The following is a 17,699-nucleotide window of genomic DNA, read 5'->3' on the forward strand; positions in this document are numbered from 1 at the left end:
GTCTCATCCCTCAGTATTGTTTCCGAACTCAGTACCTTCACGAAAATTTGCTAACGTACATTGTTGATGTAAAGTTCTATTGTAAAGTGTTTCGAATTTTGGTTCCTGAGGAAGAAATGGTAACTTGTATATTAAAAGGTATATCTCCTGCTTATCGATCTTACCTTTCCCTTGTGAAGTGTCCCACTAATTTCATTGAACTCGAGACTGCGTGTACCTTCGCTGAAGATGTAAAGCACGGAGACGCGTCCAGGCCTGTACACCTTCCCCCTCCTATTATCAATTCTAAGTGTACTGGTTATGCTAAAGTACCCTGTAACATGAAAACAAAAAAATGTTTTGTGTGTGGTTCTACGGAACATCTAAGGAATTCGTGCCCGTCTAAGAGTAATGGACATGATGTTTGTTGTTATCTTTGTGGCTCTAAGCAGCACACTAAATTTTTTTGCCCCAATTCATTTCAAAGACGCCATAAATGACTAAAACCTAAAAACCGGTCCCGTAAGTTTCAACCTTTTAAGAATGTAGGGGACTCTGATGAGGTTATTTGTCCTCGTAACTGTAACAAAATTTGTGGGAATGTTGTCTCTGAAGGAACCTTCACCAGTGTTGAAGTGAACAATGAACCATTGATGGCTTTGATTGACTCTGGGAGCGTTGTAAATTTAATCAATTCTGATTGGTATTCCAAAATGAAATATGCTTGTAAGTTACCGACCTTACAACCTTCTGATGTAAAGTGTGTTACTGCTAATGGTAATGATGTAGAAATTCTAGGGACTGCTAGGGTGAAATTGAGAATTGGAAATTTCACCTGGAAAGTGTCATGCCTGGTGGTTCCTAACCTTTTGTGTAATTTGATTCTAGGAACTGGGTTTTTGTCCAAAACTGGACTTGTTCTCGACCTTCAAGACAGGAAATTTTTCTTTAAGTTTTCCCCTGCTAATAAATTTAATTTGACTGATGGTTCTAAGGGCAATTTGAATGCGAATTGTGTTTCCGAGTCAGTCCCTGATGAAATTAGCAATGTTAAGGAATTAAAACTTAATCATTTGAGTAAGGAACAAGCTGATGAAATTCGTGCTCTTTGCAGCAAATTCCCTGAAGTGTTCACTAGTAAACTAGGGGTAACTGATGTTATGGACTATGATATCGAACTAACTGATACCAAACCTGTGAGATCCCCTCCATATAGACTCTCTCCTCCACGTATGCTGGAATTGAAGAAGATTATTGAAAAACTTCTAGCAGAAGGGGTTATACAACATTCTAGCTCCCCATATGCCTCTCCTGTTTTCCTTGTACCCAAGTCCTCTGGGGGCTTTCGGGCTGTTTTGGACTATAGAAAATTAAACCAGAAGGTGGTCCTTCAGTCTATCCCGTTACCTGATCTGCACACATGCTTTGGGTGGTTTTCTGGGGCAAAGTTTTTTACAGTACTGGACCTTAACCAGGCCTACTATCAAATTCCTTTATCCAAGAGGTCCATTCCACTAACTGCCTTCATCACTGACTGGAATTTGTATGAATTTGTCAGATTACCCTTCGGTCTGAACTCTGGTGCTGGAATTTTGACACGATTGCTGGATACTATCTTCTCTGACATTAAATTTAAATGTGTTTTTCACTATCTCGACGATTGCGTTGTGTATTCTAAAACCTTTGATGAACATGTGATTCATGTACAGGAAGTCCTTGAGCGCTTGAGGAAAGCTGGCTTGACTGTTAAGCTTTCTAAGGTAACCTTCGCCCAGCCAAGTATGTCCTTTCTTGGACACATTGTGTCTTCGAGTGGAATCTCGGTTGATCAATCCAGGACCCAGGCAATTCGTGATTTTCAACCTCCTAAAAATGTCAAAGGCATTGCCCGTTTTGTAGGAATGGTTAACTTTTTCAGGAAATTTATTCCTAACTTCGCTGAGGTTGCTGCTCCTCTCAACCATTTAAGGCGAAAAGATGTTAAGTTTGTCTGGGGTCCTCTCCAACAAGCAGCTTTTGAGAAATTGAAGTTCGCTCTCTCGAACGCCCCTGTTTTGGCAATACCTGACTTTTCTAAACGCTTCATTGTTCAGACCGACGCATCTGGAAGAGCTATTGCCGGAGTACTCTTGCAAGAGTACGAGGATGGTCGAAGACCTGTTGCGTATGCCTCCCGAACCCTCAATGATCTTGAGAGCAAATACTCGATTTACGAGTTGGAATGCCTTGCTGTCCTATTCGCTCTCGAAAAATTTCGGCCCTTTGTTGAACATGTAAATTTTGACCTGGAGACGGATAATCAGGCGTTGTCGTGGGTTTTGAACCGACCCAAAAGAACTGGGAGAATCACCCGTTGGGCACTTAGGATTTCTGCCTTCAATTTTCAAGTCAAACATATTAGGGGTACAGATAACGTCACCGCTGATAGTCTCAGCAGAATGTTTGATGGGGAACCTTGTCCTGAGGTAAAATCTAATGTTGAGAATTTTGATGATGGTAATGTGATTAAAGTCAATGCCATTCTTTCTGAGCTACCTTTGCTTTACCATGAAATCGAAGATCTCCAGAAATCTGACCATGAATTGAATGAAATCATAAACAAAATTTGTAATGGGACTCTTGTAAAACCTTATTCTCTTATCAAAGGTGTTCTATGTTGTAAGGGATGAGGAGACCATTGTTTCAAAATTGTTGTTCCCAAGGTACTGGTACCTGTCATCTTCAAGTATTACCACCACTGTCCCATTGGAGGTCATTTAGGAATGTTCAAAACTAGGCAGAAAATTAGGGAATTTTTCATCTGGAAAAGAATGGACAGTGACATCAGAAGCATGATTAAATCTTGCAAGGTTTGTGCCATAAGTAAACCCAGTCTAAACAACCGTGTGGGTTTGTTGTCGTCCTCACAAGCTTCACGCCCCATGGAACGTCTGTTCATCGACTACGTGGGACCTATGGTCCGATCTTCTTTGGGGAACACGCACATTTTCGTGTGTGTCGATGCGTTCTCACGGTTCACTTGGCTTATTCCAACTAGGTCTACCACTTCTCGGTCCACTATTAACTGTCTAAATTATATCTTTGCTTCCTTTGGTCCTCCCAAGTTCCTTGTCTCTGATAACGCTAGTGGGTTTACTAGTCATCTGTTCAAAAAATACCTTTTCGAGTTGAGCATCTCTCATGTCACTACTACCCCATATTATCCTAATCCATCCTATGCTGAGAGGGTAAATAGAAATTTGAAGTCTGCATTGATAGCCTACCATCACCATAACCAGCTTAATAAAAGAACTAGATGGTGTGCAGAGGAAAGCAGCAAGGTTTGTAACAGGGGTTTTCAGGAGAAAGAGTAGTGTATCAGAAATGTTAAAGGAACTTGGGTGGGAAACTTTAAGTAAGAGAAGGGAGAAAACTAGACTTATAGGATTATATAGAGCCTATACAGGAGAAGAAGCATGGGGAGATATCCGTGAGAGGCTTCGGTTGGAAAATAATTATATTGGTAGAACTGACCACAAGTACAAAATTAGAAGGAATTTTAGCAGAAGCGATTGGGGTAAATTTTCTTTCATTGGGAAGGGTGTGAAGGAGTGGAACAGTTTACCAGGGGTAGTGTTTGATCCTTTTCCAAAATCTGTACAGATATTCAAGAAGAGAATAAACAACAACAGAGATAATAAATTAAATGTTAGAGGGCATTCGACCAGTGCAGGATATTGTAAATAATAAATGTGTGTGATTAAATTAATTCCATCCCCTGGTCTAAGGAGTTTGGACAGCCCAAGTAGGGGACTGCCTGTAGGGGTGAAGTACAGTGGGGACTTCGAGGGCCCTGGGACCGCTACGGTAGCTGTGAAGGCCCTTCAGGAACTCTGAAAAGTGGTGGCAAAAGGGGCTCTGGTTAAGACGCAGCAGGTCGTTATGCTACTTAGGTTCCAAAATGGGTAAAATATAAATATGTAAAGAAATTCAGTGTTAATTTTAATCTTATACCAGTTGTATAGTATTATTAGAAGTAATTTCACATACCGTACTGTATATGAGTTGACTATGTTCGTAAGATATTATAAGTAGAATTTTGTAAACAATATAAATTTATTAAGGATGATGTGTGTGTTTAATGGAAAAAATTATTAGCGTAAATTGTATAATATTGTACTGTAGAAAAATTTTCTTCGTCTCCTGTTAATTTAAAATTTAGTGCTTGACAATAATGTATTTTAGTGTACCATTTGCCACCGAGGTAGACACCTCATTTGCAAATAAAGAGATTTTGATTTGATTTGAAATGGGACTCCTGTTTACATTGGCTGGCTCATGCATTTAACTCTGCCATCCATGAGTCTCATGGGAAAACACCCATGTCCCTTATGTTTTCCTACACTCCATACTCCCCAATGTCAAATGTACTAGGCATCGATGACCTTTTGCCTGATCTATCTAAACCACTTGATGTCCAGAAGATTTGGGACGAAGCGAAGAAAAATCTGTCTGTTTCATTTGAGAAGACCAAGAAAAGGTACAATTTGGGTAGGAAAACAACTAAGGTAAAGGTTGGTGATACAGTCTTCATAAAATGCTACCCAGTCAGTAAAGCTGTTAATAAGTTTTCCGCCAAACTGGCACCCAGGTATCAAGGTCCTTGCACCGTATTGCAATTTCTGTCCCCGGTATCAATGTTAGTGAGCGATCCGGTTGCTAAAAGGATTAGGAGAGTCCATCTGTCACAAGTTAAACCTGGTTAATGTACAGTACTGGTTCCTAATTCCCTTCCTTTGGGTTTCTGCTTTGTGAAGTTCTAAGGTACCGAAAGAGACATACAGCTGAGAACTACATTTCTGTGAGCTAATTGAAAGTAAAATATCATCTTTCTGTTTAAGTGTAATTTAATTCTTTCTAGAGTCTTCATTGTCGTACATGCTTCTGTGATTTTAAAAGCGAGGTTTGATATGTTTCTATTTGTTTAGTACTGGTATTGTTTCTGGTGTGAACATTGTGGTTTGGTAGTGTGTGGAATTTATCACATGACCGTTTCTTGGAGGTTGTTACCAAGATATATATATAACCTGTACACCATATATCTTTCCTTTTCTTGGTTTAAACTTTCGTTCTTTCTGCTTCTCATGCTGTTGTATAGGAAGTATTTTACGACCGTGTTCCGTTGATTGGTATTTAACACCCTTGTGCAGCATGTCCATTGGGTAGGTTTCTCGACTTCTGGTTGCTCCATTTGATTTATTTTGGGTGTTTGTTTCTAAAATTTTAATAAAAAAGTATGATATTAGGAAATTGTGTTTTACCTAACTGGAACCTTGATGTAAACGTTGGACTTATTTTGTTCATTTTTTGGACTCGCTCCCGATCTGGTAAACGTATTCTTTTTCATTTCTTAAAAATTATTCTTGCTCTGGTTTCTTTCTCCCCTTGTAGCAAAATTTTGGTTTGGAAATTTGGTGTTCTATTTTATTTGGAAACTACTGTCGGTTTCGATAAATACTATCTCTACGTACTGTGGGTTTGGAACTGGGAGTTTAACTCTGCTACCTGTTCCTGATCTGTCGCTACTGTACCTGGTCTGGTCAAAACCTTGGGTGGTTGTTAATCATTTAGGTGGTCTGTAAATCTGTATTCGAGTTGGTAGGCCGTTTGCTTCGTGCATGGATCCTGCATCTTTACGGTTTTTCAATCCCTGATTACAGGTTGCTGTGCCATTTCATTTCTAATGGTTGTGTAACCCCCCTTCGTGATTGTTCAAGTGACTGTTGACAGTATGGTAATCTTAAGTAATTTTCGTGTGTTCTTTACTCGTTTTATTACATTCCTAACGTTGAAATTATTAACCCTTTCCTTGAAATTTTACCTTGTAGATGAGTTGCTCTTCCACCATTTAGAGGTATTTGGTTGTCCACTATTTAAATTTCAGCCTTGTGGTATTTAATTTTGCACACTACTATATCGCTATACTACTGAAATTTTTTTCTTGAATCTAGTGCCATCTTGTTTACTTCTTTCTTCTGTACGAGTTGTAGATTCTATGTTGAGGTGTTGTCAGTGTCCATCTTCCATCTGTTGATATTATTTGGAGTAGTGAAATTCGTGCGTGGACTAAAAACCTGAGAAGTTATCTTCTTTTGCCTTAGTGCTTGGTTTACTAGTCCTAGATTAGGTGTTGTTGAGTTGTTGCACCATGTATTTGTTCAGTTACCTGTGTGGCAGGTTGGTGTGGAGTGACTTGGTTGTTTTGACTCTTGGCGTGGGATACCATGGGTTCTGTGGGATTTATCAGAGTCCATATTAGTTGTGTTATTACGCTTTGGTGGGTGTTTTGGCACCTCTGATTGTACCATCGTGTTCTGGGGAAGATGGAAATTAATTATGTAGTTCTTTTCTGCAACTCGTGTAGTATGTTGTGGTGTTGGTATGTAAAAACTGTGACCTCCCGCATGGCCTATTTTTCTGTTGTCATTCTTAATCATAACTATGATATTGTAGAGAACTATTCTGTTTAACCTGTCTCCTATGGTGTTTTTTTCCTTCAGTTAAATTTTTGAAATTCATATAAGTTGTTAATTTATCCGCTACTTGTTCTGCGTTCTGGTTAATTAAGCGTGTTATTGCCTACCTAGTGCTATCGCTTTTGGAGTCATGCTGCCTATTTATTTTCTGGCCCCTTTTGGGACTATTTGGTGTGTAAGAGGTTGGTTTATTACTTCGTCATGTCTCCTGTAGTCATCTAATTGAGGTATTTTAATACCTTTTCTGTTTGATTGGGTGTACTATTGTGGAAGGTGTTTTAGTTTTTCCTCTTGCTATGTGGGTTAGTTATGTGACCCCAAGTCATGTCCTCCTGAAACCTTGTCCATCAATCCTTGAACAGTGATTCCCTTTGTATTTGTTTGTTCCTCGCTTAGTGTGCCTTTGTGGAAAGATTGTCGATGACTAACTGTTGCGCTCCCTACACCTGATAGTACTAGAGGTCTCCAACTCATTTTACATAAGGTTTCCTTTGCTTGGAAGACAGCTACCACTAACTCGTTCATGGCTTCACAGTGCTTGTGCTCTGGTCGGTAGTTGCTCTGCTTGATGTGCCCTTTTTAGAAAAGTCTCTTCTTGTTGGATTATGCGAGGTCAATGATCTGTAATCTAAATTCTGCCTTTCTTAAATGTCTAATTAATTTATTGGGTTGAATTATGGTGGGTTCTTAAAAATTAATGAACCATTGGCTCATGGATCTGTGGAACTCAGTCTGTTGTTTTTAAGATTATTCTTACTTACCTTGTCCGTCTTGAGTGTGTTTATGTAAAACTGTTTATTGGGGTATTGAACCTTGGAATTTTGGGGATTTATCTTATTGTGTTAAGGGTCTCCGGTGGAGCCCGTGAATTGGTTATCCTTCTGGTAGCTCCCTGTATTGGTGGGAAACCTTGGTGACGTTACGTCCTTTCTTCTTATCCATTTTCAACGTTTTAGTTTAGGGTTTTGAACCTTTAGTTTATTGAGGTAAGTACTGTATTCTTGACATTTGAGATCCACCTTTGGTGTATGGTGGATTAAGCTTACCATTGCCTGTACCTATCTTTTATGTAGGGTTTCCTTGGTGATGTTGTGCTGGTAGATCATTTTGTTCATAGGTAGTCTAGTCTGCCTAATTGGTGTTCTTGTGTAATTTGGTATGGTGGTACACTCTAGACCTAAGTTTATTGGCAATTTCCCTAATTAACGCTTACTATATGTGATTTATGTTTGGTCTTTATTTATTTTAATGAAAACTTTCACCAATCTTGAGGTTCTCTCTTCCTTTCCTTTTCCGGTTTGTTTGGGGTATCTTCGTGTTGTAGGGAGTTTTATCTCGTTTTCGAAGGATGTAAGATGCTGCAATTCTTAAATCCTAGAACCAGTGTACTGGTACTAACTACGGTACTGTAATTTTGAGTTGAAATGTGGAATGTACAGAAGAGTAATTGCTAGTTCAAGTTTAATTATTGTAAAGAAAACCTATGGATGCATTGTGTATAAACTTTCATGTACCTTAAGGTTGGTAATACCCGGCGCGTGTCATCATCACCGTGAATGGAATTACAATCAAAATCATAACCTATTGTAAACTAACTAAGTTTGAAGATGTGACTTGATTCAAAACTATATGTATAGTGTACTTCTTGGAACTTATGGTCTTTCTTTCCCTTCAAAAAACTGAAACTGTGGTGTTTATTTCTTAAAAGAAGGTTTTGCGGAAGGTCCGAAGGTGGTGAAAAATGGCAAACTCCGTGTTGATGATGAGTAATGGTGTTGAACGGAATTTAAAGTGGGACTAAGTTTCAATCTACCTCTTGGCATTATTCTATCTAATTGGATGTTTACTAATTGGACATGTGCTTGTGGTCATTTCGATTTGGACTGTGACACCAAAAAAAATTAGATTGCTTCAGACCACCGTGCAGCGAATATGAGAGTTTATAGCGAAGCTTCGGGAGGAGAGGCTGACATGGACATGTCATTGTGTTATTCCTCTTCCTAACTACATTTTCGAAGTAGCCTAGGGCATGGAAATTGTGTCAAGATTTACTCTACCCTGGTGGGGTCGTTTTCAATTCTGTTTCGTGGTATATCAAGGTTCACTTTTCCGCTACTAATCTGTGTAGGCGCTCAAGTCTGAGCTCCTCGTACGTACTGACATCTGAACTGTGAGCTAGAACTACGAGACTCCGCCCATTAACCAATTAGAGCTCACCGCCGAATGAACTCTGCCTTGTCGATTCTTGTTTTGGCGAGCTGGCCACATTATTGTCTGGACTGTGGTTTGAGATGGACGAGGATTTGGCGTGTCTCATCTGTGAGAAGTTTGTGGCGTTCGCAATGGATGTAACTTGAAGGAAGGAGTAAGAGGGTTTCTCCCTTGCCCTCATTATGTGTTTCTGTTTCAACCAACGCGGGATATTCTTCTCTAGTCTGTATGCTTAACGCATTTGTTGGCTTGGCCTCTTCAGCCTGTAAGTAATCTTTAAAAATGGCGATGGCGTCATTGCTTCGGTGAAGATTTTCAGCATTTTTAAGTATGTTATCCTCTTCAACTTCGGACAATTTTAGTATCTGTTTGGTGACGTTTGTGAACTCTAAATTTCTGGGAAAGCAAGATCTCGAAGCTTCTTTAAAAAAATAATATAAAATTATTATTATTATCATCTTTTCGTAATGTAACTTTTCGTGTTATTAATGATGAAAATTAAGATGTATTGGGGGAAGTTGAGTACCTTATGCTAATGTGAAATATCTTTGGTACGTCTTGAAATGTTTTACAGTATTGCTACCGTATCTAACACCCCAAGTAAGTTTGTTTTAACCATGTGAGTTCTGACCAAGCGGACGGGATTAATTTATTTTTCTCCGATTCTTAATTTTGCTTGTGTTCCTTGTTCTTCGTCTTTTCTTTCTTTTCCCTTGTTTTGCGGACTTTTGTTTCCGTGGTTACCTGTTACCATCTTTTTTTTTCTTGGAGTTTGTTGGTTACCTTGCCAACGGTTTTTGTTGATGATTGTTAAGTTTTTTTAAAAGGGAGAGATTGGTCCCTGATCGTTGATGCTGTTGGATGTTTGGCCAAGTTCTTCGTCTTTATGTGATGATATTTAATTCCGTTTAATTTTTCCTTACCTTGTGTGCTTGTGATCGCGTTGGGGTGATTTTAATTTTTTAATATCCGGTCACTTCCATTTCTTCCGGGTATTAAGTGTTGTGTTTATTTTTCTAAATTTCTACTATTTATCCCTTGGTCAGAACTCTGTGGTTCAGAGAAGTTTAAAAAAAAAAAAAAAAATTGGTACATTGTGATCTGATACTAATTTGAAACTGTCATTTTCTCTGGAATGTTGAGGCCTCGCTTAATTAAAAGTTTTGTTTGTTTTTCAATTTTCTAGTGATCGATCACCGTAGATTTTAAATCAAGTTTAACTTAGTTTCCTAATTTAAGTACTTTTCCCTATTTATTGTTCCTGCGTTGTTGATTCCTTTTCCTAACATTCTAAAAATTTATTTAACTAAATAAATCCTTTGTTTTAAATTTCCTAAGAATGTGTTCTTCTTTCTTGAAGTAACTGATACCAGGTATGAATTTCTTAGCACGAGTTCTTGGTAACACTTCTTTGTCCTTTAATGGTAAGTTTTCTGTTCTTGTCTTGTAATTTTGTCTGTTTTGGGTGACCCTAGTTACGCTTCCTGTTTGAACTTTTCAACTAGCTTATTTGTGTACCAGCTAGTTGCCCTCTTTGCTGCCCTTTTCATAGTGTTCGGGATTGACCTACGTTACGGGACATTATTATTATTATTATTATTATTATTATTATTATTATTATCATTATTATTTATTTTTCAAAATGGATATAATCTTAAAGGTTTTAAAAACTTTTCCTGTTTTATTTCATTAGTTTTCTTACAGGTAATGAACATTTAATTTTCCTTTTTGTATTTGAAATAGTTAGTTTCTTTTTTGATGTTTCTGTTAAGTATTCTGAGCAAAGCATTAGTGCAGAAGTAAGTTAACATTGTAAACAATACTACAACTCCAAGTAATACAAGTATCACATCAAGGAGGAAGTACTGGAACCAATACAAATCTAGAGTTGCAGAATGTAAATGTGGTGCTCCTTTGTGCCTGATAACGTATTCAACCCAGTAAACAGCTCTTTCCATTGGAGTTTCTGGTTGGTCCCTGAATAACTTTGATAATCTCTCTGCATTTTCTCGGTAACTGTAAATAAATTTCAGCATTAAAACTTTGAAATTACACTCTTCAACATTCTTAATAACCTACTATTTTTGTTTAATTAATTATGATGTTCAATCTCCTAGAATGGGTAATTTAACAATAAGCTAACACATAATTAGTAAATATTACTAGCACTTCTACAGATAAGTAACAAAATATATCTATAAATCTGAGTATTACTACTACTACTACTACTACTACTACTACATTGATGGGATAAAACCATATTGAAGGAAAATCACAAGACTGGGTCTCCCTGAAATTTCACTGCAGAAGTCAATGATGCTTAGGATCAATCAATCAATCAATCAATCAATCAATCAATCAATCAATCAATCAATCAATCAATCAATCAATACTGATCTGCATTTAGGGCAGTCGCCCAGGTGGCAGATTCCCTATCTGTTGCTTTCCTAGCCTTTTCCGAAATGATTTCAAAGAAATTGGAAATTTATTGAACATCTCCCTTGGTAAGTTATTCCAATCCCTAACTCCCCTTCCTATAAATGAATATTTGCCCCAGTTTGTCCTCTTGAATTCCAACTTTATCTTCATATTGTGATCTTTCCTACTTTTATAGACGCCATTCAAACCTATTCGTCTACTAATGTCATTCCACGCCATCTCTCCGCTGACAGCTCGGAACGCCTATGCAAATGAATCAATGTCACTACCACCAGCTCCCAATGATATTATTAAAATTTCAATGCAGTTCTCCACTACATCTCCATTTTCCTACATGTGTTTAACCACAACTTTCCTATCAGCGTAAACATTCGCCACAACTTTGGTTAACAGGTTTCCTACCTTGGGAACAGTGAACTGCTTATTTCTTGTTACTACATAACCCTTAATCTGAACCCAAATTTTCTCTATTGCATTGAAATGGCAATGATAAGGTGGAAGTTGAATAACTGTGTCCAAGACATCTTGCAATTTCGTCTACAATATACATGGGAAATTCTGGCTTGTTTTCTTTCACAAGTTGCAACAGTTCACCTTTCATCATGTCGTCCCGCACAGTAATATTATGTCTCATTAACCACTCAGCAAGAATCAACTTCTGCTGCTGCCATTGTCGGAACTTTGTCCTGAATTGCAGAATGATAGGGAGCATTGTCCATTATTATTGTTGTACAATTATCAGACAGGTTATTCAGTAACATGTATTCAAGCCAGTTCTGAAAATTAACATTATTCATCTCTTCATGGTAACTGCCAGTCTTATTAGACATCAGTACATATAAAGAGGTACAAATCAATTTGAGGTACCAGCGTGCGGCACAAGAATTCTTCCCCCCCATGGGCACTGCCATTGTACCTTTTACAGAATCATCTGTCCGGCCTTTTCCTATGCTGTGGTTAGCATTGATCCATGTTTCATCGAGCCACACAATTAAATGAAAATTTTCAATCATAACCTCCCTTAAAAACTGGCAGCGCCACATCACGATATCACTTCTCTCCATTAATACTTGCCAGACATTTAATTTATTGTAGCAGAATCCCAATTCCTTTACCACAATATTTAGTGAACTCTTGGTTCCCTTAAGCGGGGGGCACTGGATGAGTTGGCCATGTGGTTAGGATCGCGCAGCTGTGAGCTTGGATCTGGGAGATAGTGGGTTCAAACCCCACTGTTGGCAGACCTGAAGATGGTTTTACCATGCTTTCCCATTTTCACACCGGACAAATGCTGGGACTGTACCTTAATTAAGGCCATGGCCATTTCCTTCCCACTCCTAGCCCTTTCCTATCTCATTGTTGCCATAAGACCTATCTGTGTCGGTGCAACGTAAAACAAATTGTAAAAAAAAAAAAAAAAAAAAAAGGGGGAGGACACTATTAAGTTTTGAAAGTCTTGGAATTTTCATCTGATGTTCACAATATTTTGTGAGTTCATTTATGTTGCCAAAACTAAGATTATTATAAAATCTGGAACAGTTTGGCAACATAGTTTCAGATTTATAACACATTTTATAAAAATATTTTGAAAAATTTCAAAACATCCCATGTGTACCATTTGTTTGAGTTTTGACATTGAAACATTTTTGTGATAGTTCTTAGGATTGTGTTATTAACTGTTTGTATTATTATTTCAAAAAATACATTAGGCCTACTGATGTTATTAGAGTATTTTTTCTCTCACCCTTTTGCATTCTTTTTATAAATTCTCAAACTGTCATATTTTTCTCAGAATATCTCTATCAGATATTATTATTTTTCAAAATGGATAGTGTACCAAATGTTATGCATCTCACATGGCACAATAGGCATACTCAGGGTTTGAAAACAATCAGGCAAAAACTGTTGCATTTATGTTTTTAATACTAAAAAAATTAACGTTTTGAGAAAAAGCTAACTTTCTACAAAACTAGTAAGATTTTTCATATATTTCAGACTCAAAAGTGAAATGTTAGCTTCAGTATTTATATTACCTTCTCAACTAGTAGCATGTTAAGAAGTATTTCTCATTTTATATTGATTACCCCTGTGGGTGTGAGCAGTAGAATAACACCCACGGTATCTTATGCCTGTTGTAAGAGGCGACTAAAAGGGGCCCCAAGGGCTCTGAACTTTGGAGCATGGGTTGGTGACCACGGGGCCCTTAGCTGAGTCCTGGCATTTCTTCCACTTACTTGTGCCAGGCTCCTCACATTCGTCTATCCTATCCGACCTCCCTTGGTCAACACTTGTTCTTTTCTGACCCTGACAGTATTATGTATGGAGGCCTAGGGAGGCTTTCTTTTTCACGCCCTTCGTGGCCCTCGTCTTCCTTTGGCCGATACCTTCATTTTTCGAAGTGTTGGACCCCTCCCATTTTTCCTGTGATTAGTGTTATATAGAGGATGGTTGACCAGTTGTACTTCCTCTTAAAACAATAATCACCACCAGAACTTTTTTTAATATTGATCTTAGCGATGAATACTCATTCAACTAACATATGTTCTGGGTGCAGTAAGTGCTGCCATCTGTAATGTAGCTGTAAACGCAATTCTCGCAGCACAGAGCAGGCAGTATATAAAGATTGAGATGGTGGTGCACAAAGCACATCACAACAAACAATGGTCAATGTAATGTTATTGTTGTTCAATGTTATGAGCTTTCTGTATTGTAGGCCTTCACATTTAGTTTTCTTTCGACTCTGTGATATTAGGGCGTGTGATATTAGTTTCTTATTCCCCAACTTTACATAACAATTTTTATTACATTCTGTTTACCCATGTTCTCGTGGCTTGGTGCTGATATGGACTTAGCAACAAAAATACAAATTCATGAATATCTCTGTTATCATAGCCGGTATGGTAAAAATGTGTAAGACATAAATGATCGGAAATTTAATACTGTATAACTTTAGTAATGTAGTATTTGTTGATAGGACCACTAATAACACAAATATTTGAGAATTAAATTTTAGGCTTTCCACTAAAATACCATTCCACTTAGCGTGAATAAAATGATTTATAGCCTAGATTGTAATGACTTATTCCCCGACTTCGCATACCGATTTTCATAAAAATAGTACCACTAATAACATAAAAATTTGACAATTAAATTTAGGCCTTCCCCTAAACTACCATTTCTTTCTAGGTGAATAAGATTATTTATGATCTAGATTGTAGCGACTTATTTCCTGACTTTGCATACTGATTTTCAGTAAGATAGGGCCACTAATAACATAAATGTTTGAGAATTAAATTTTAGGCCATCCCCTAAACTACCAGTATGAATTAGGTAACTTATAGCCTAGATTGTAGCGACTTATTCCCGGACACTACATACCAGTTTTCATTAATTTCTCTTTAGCCTTTTCCTCGTGATGCTTGTACATACATACAGACAGACAGACCGACAGAAATTACGGAAAATTAAAAAGTGCATTTCCTTGCTACTATGGACACGACCAATACAGAAATACCATTCTGTTCAAATTCTGAGCAATGTACAGACAAAACTCTTATTATATATATATATATATAGATTACAGCAGCCACCAGAAATTTCCAGCACCGTATTTTTCTCTTTTCTAGGCCCCTTTTCTCTCCTCAGCAACAATTTGTAACTTTCTACTCTACTTACTAAGCCCTTAATATAAAAGTACGTACCCCTAGCGGTAATTATCGATCTTTGAATGTTGAAAGATTCGAATAATTTTCACTAAAAATTGTTCATATATTAAATTATGGTAAGCCACATCATATACAAGTGTTAAGGGATTAATTCCAGTAATTTATTAGTAAATCTAACACACTGAACTCAAGCTGAACTTTGAACCAAACGTGAACAAAAATACAAGGTACATGGGATGGTCATTTTCTGCCCGACATGATTTGTCGTTCAAAATGAGGCATGGGTTAATTTGATTGTTTCTAATGTCCCTGTGTACATAACTATGGAAACTGTCCACCGATGATAACACACACCACTACGCCAGGAATCAACTGGAATTCAAAAGCAAAAATATGAAATACAATGACATTCTGAAGGTATTTATTGAGAAAGTGGACATGGCTTTTCGAAGGGATTTTTAAATACTCCAGCAGAACGTTTAAAAAGGGTCATACATGAAAAAAAGTTCTATCACCAGATGCCCCAAGGACCATTTTGGCTTAAGAACTCAGTAGGGTCCCCCCTTAAATAGTTTTCTTTCACTCAGAGACTAAAGTAGTTTCGCAAGAGTAGGGTAGTCTTTTCTGCAGTAGTAGTCATAAATATGACAATGAATGGCATCTTGCTGGAAACTGTCCAAGTTCGTCACTCATTTGGCCCAATTTATTTTCTTACCCGGCATTTCAAACTTAAGAGGTTCCAGGAGATTGTTCCTCAGTGTGGAATTTCTCCTTTCCAGCTACCGCTACTGTGTATTTACTTTGAGAGTGTTGGCATTTCTCTGTACAGCTTGTGCTAAAAGAAGCAATGTAGCACCATTCTACTTTTCTTTCTCAAAGTACTTGCGCGCTGGACACAATTTCACGGGTCTGGCTTCTCAAGGAAGTGCTTTGTCCCACACCTCTCAATTTCTTGCCACTTGTCTTTCCTGAAGTACATTGAGACATGTTATAGACGTTGATTCTCATAGGGAACCTGAAATATTTGTTTCGAATGAGTAAATTTATAATGCCAGTATATGTTGCTATAATTTATCTATTCCAGCAGTTTTTCCATTCTTCATCTTTCTTACTGCCATTTCAATTTCATTAATTGTAATTTCTTTATCCATTTCTTCATCAACTAATTGCCTTTCCTGGTGGTCCATTGAATGACTGTCATTAGTTCTCCTGTTCAGCAACTTCTGAAACTACTCTCTCCATCTATTTCTTATTTCTTCTGGATTTATTAATATTATGCCACCTTCATTCTTCACAAATCTGGTGTTTAATTGATCTCTATTTTTGTTTCTTAAGATACCATACAATAATTTCTTCCTGCCCTGCATATCATCTCTCAATTTCTGTGTGAATAACGCCCAGCTCTTCCTGTTTCCTTCCTCCACTACTTTCTTGGCCAAATTCTTTGCCTCCACATATTTTCTTCTACTTTCTTCAGTCTTAGATGTTTTCCTTGCTTTCCATCCTATTTTCTTTTCCTTCACTTTAATCTTTACCCTATCATTCCACCAGTGTGTTTCTTTGTCTTTCAAATTTCCTGATGTTCTACCACATACCTTTTCTGCACATTCAACCAGTGCTTCCTTAAATCATTTCCATTCATCTTCAACATTCCCCATCTCTGTCCTGGGTACCAAGGGTATTATTTCCCTTTGAAATTCTTCTTGTATGCTTTTCACCTTCAACTTCCATACTTTAATTCTTTTCTCTCTTCTTAATGGGGATTTTTCAATCTTTCCCATTTTCAATTTTTCTATCACCACTCTATGATCTCCACCAAGGGCTTCTTCAGGCATGACTGTAACATCTAAAAGGTTCTTCGGCTGTTCTATCTCGATGATTATATAATCAATCATGGTCTTTGTTCGTCTGTCTCCTCAACCATACCTTGTAATCTTCTGACTGTTCTTCTTCCTAAACCAGGTGTTTCCAAACAATCATTTGGTTCCGCATACAAATATTCACCAGCGCCTTCTGCATTTACATTTCCATATCCAAAGAGTTCTACAACATCTTCTTTCCCTGTCTTTCCATTCCAACTTGTGCATTTAGATTTCCCATCAATAGCACCTCCTTATCTTCTATCTCTCTCTCCTATTCTTCTAAAAATTCCTCTAGATGTTCATCTCTGCAACCCATTTGTGGGACACACAACTGAAATAGATCCTTCATGCCATTTTCAAACTGAAGTCTCATCACCATCATCCTATGGCTGACGCATTTTGTAGATTCCACATATTCTTGGATTTCTTTTCTAAGTATGATGGCCATTCCATTTTTTGCTTCAGGTTCTCTGCTGTAATACAGCCTGTATCCTTCTTTAACAGGAATCTCACTTTTCTAAGTATGATGGCCATTCCATTTTTTGCTTCAGGTTCTCTGTTGTAATACAGCCTGTATCCTTCTTTAACAGGAATCTCTCCCTCTTCTTGGTCTCACACAGTCAAAGTATGGCTATATCTTTTTCTTTCATGAAGTCAACCAGTTCTTCTATCTTTCCCATCAGTGTTAGGACACTTACTGTCACAATCTTGATGTAGACATGGTAAACAGACACGAACTAAGTACACTAACCAATATACAGAAGGAAATAAAACTACAGCTATTTTTATACACTGAACTATTAAATCTGTATTGTACTAACTTATGCTATGCTAAAATGTAAACTACACAATACTACAGAGATAAAGACTAATGTGAAAAACACCAATTCTATTGGTGGAAAAAAAATTCACCATCACAATGCTGGCCAACAGGGTAGCAGATCTATTATTTAGCATTTGGCTGTACATATCAATATTAGTCACAAATAAAATACGTATTTACATTATTTACAGTTTGACTTTCAAGT

The 17,699-nt window shown here is 37.5% G+C and overlaps 1 protein-coding gene across 1 annotated transcript in view; it reads right to left on the minus strand.

Moving 5' to 3' along the window:
• Positions 1-10,377: 10,377 nt before the first annotated feature.
• Positions 10,378-17,699, minus strand: part of LOC136884095 (UDP-glucosyltransferase 2-like) — a 125,091-nt gene continuing 117,769 nt past the window's right edge. The window contains exon 6 of the mRNA XM_067156129.2: positions 10,378-10,721. Coding sequence (XP_067012230.2) covers positions 10,421-10,721 — 301 coding nt within the window. The 3' untranslated portion in view covers positions 10,378-10,420. The remainder of the gene's footprint in view (positions 10,722-17,699) is intronic.

This window comes from Anabrus simplex, chromosome 1 (genome assembly GCF_040414725.1).
Source record: "Anabrus simplex isolate iqAnaSimp1 chromosome 1, ASM4041472v1, whole genome shotgun sequence".
NCBI classification, from domain to species: Eukaryota; Metazoa; Arthropoda; class Insecta; order Orthoptera; family Tettigoniidae; genus Anabrus; species Anabrus simplex.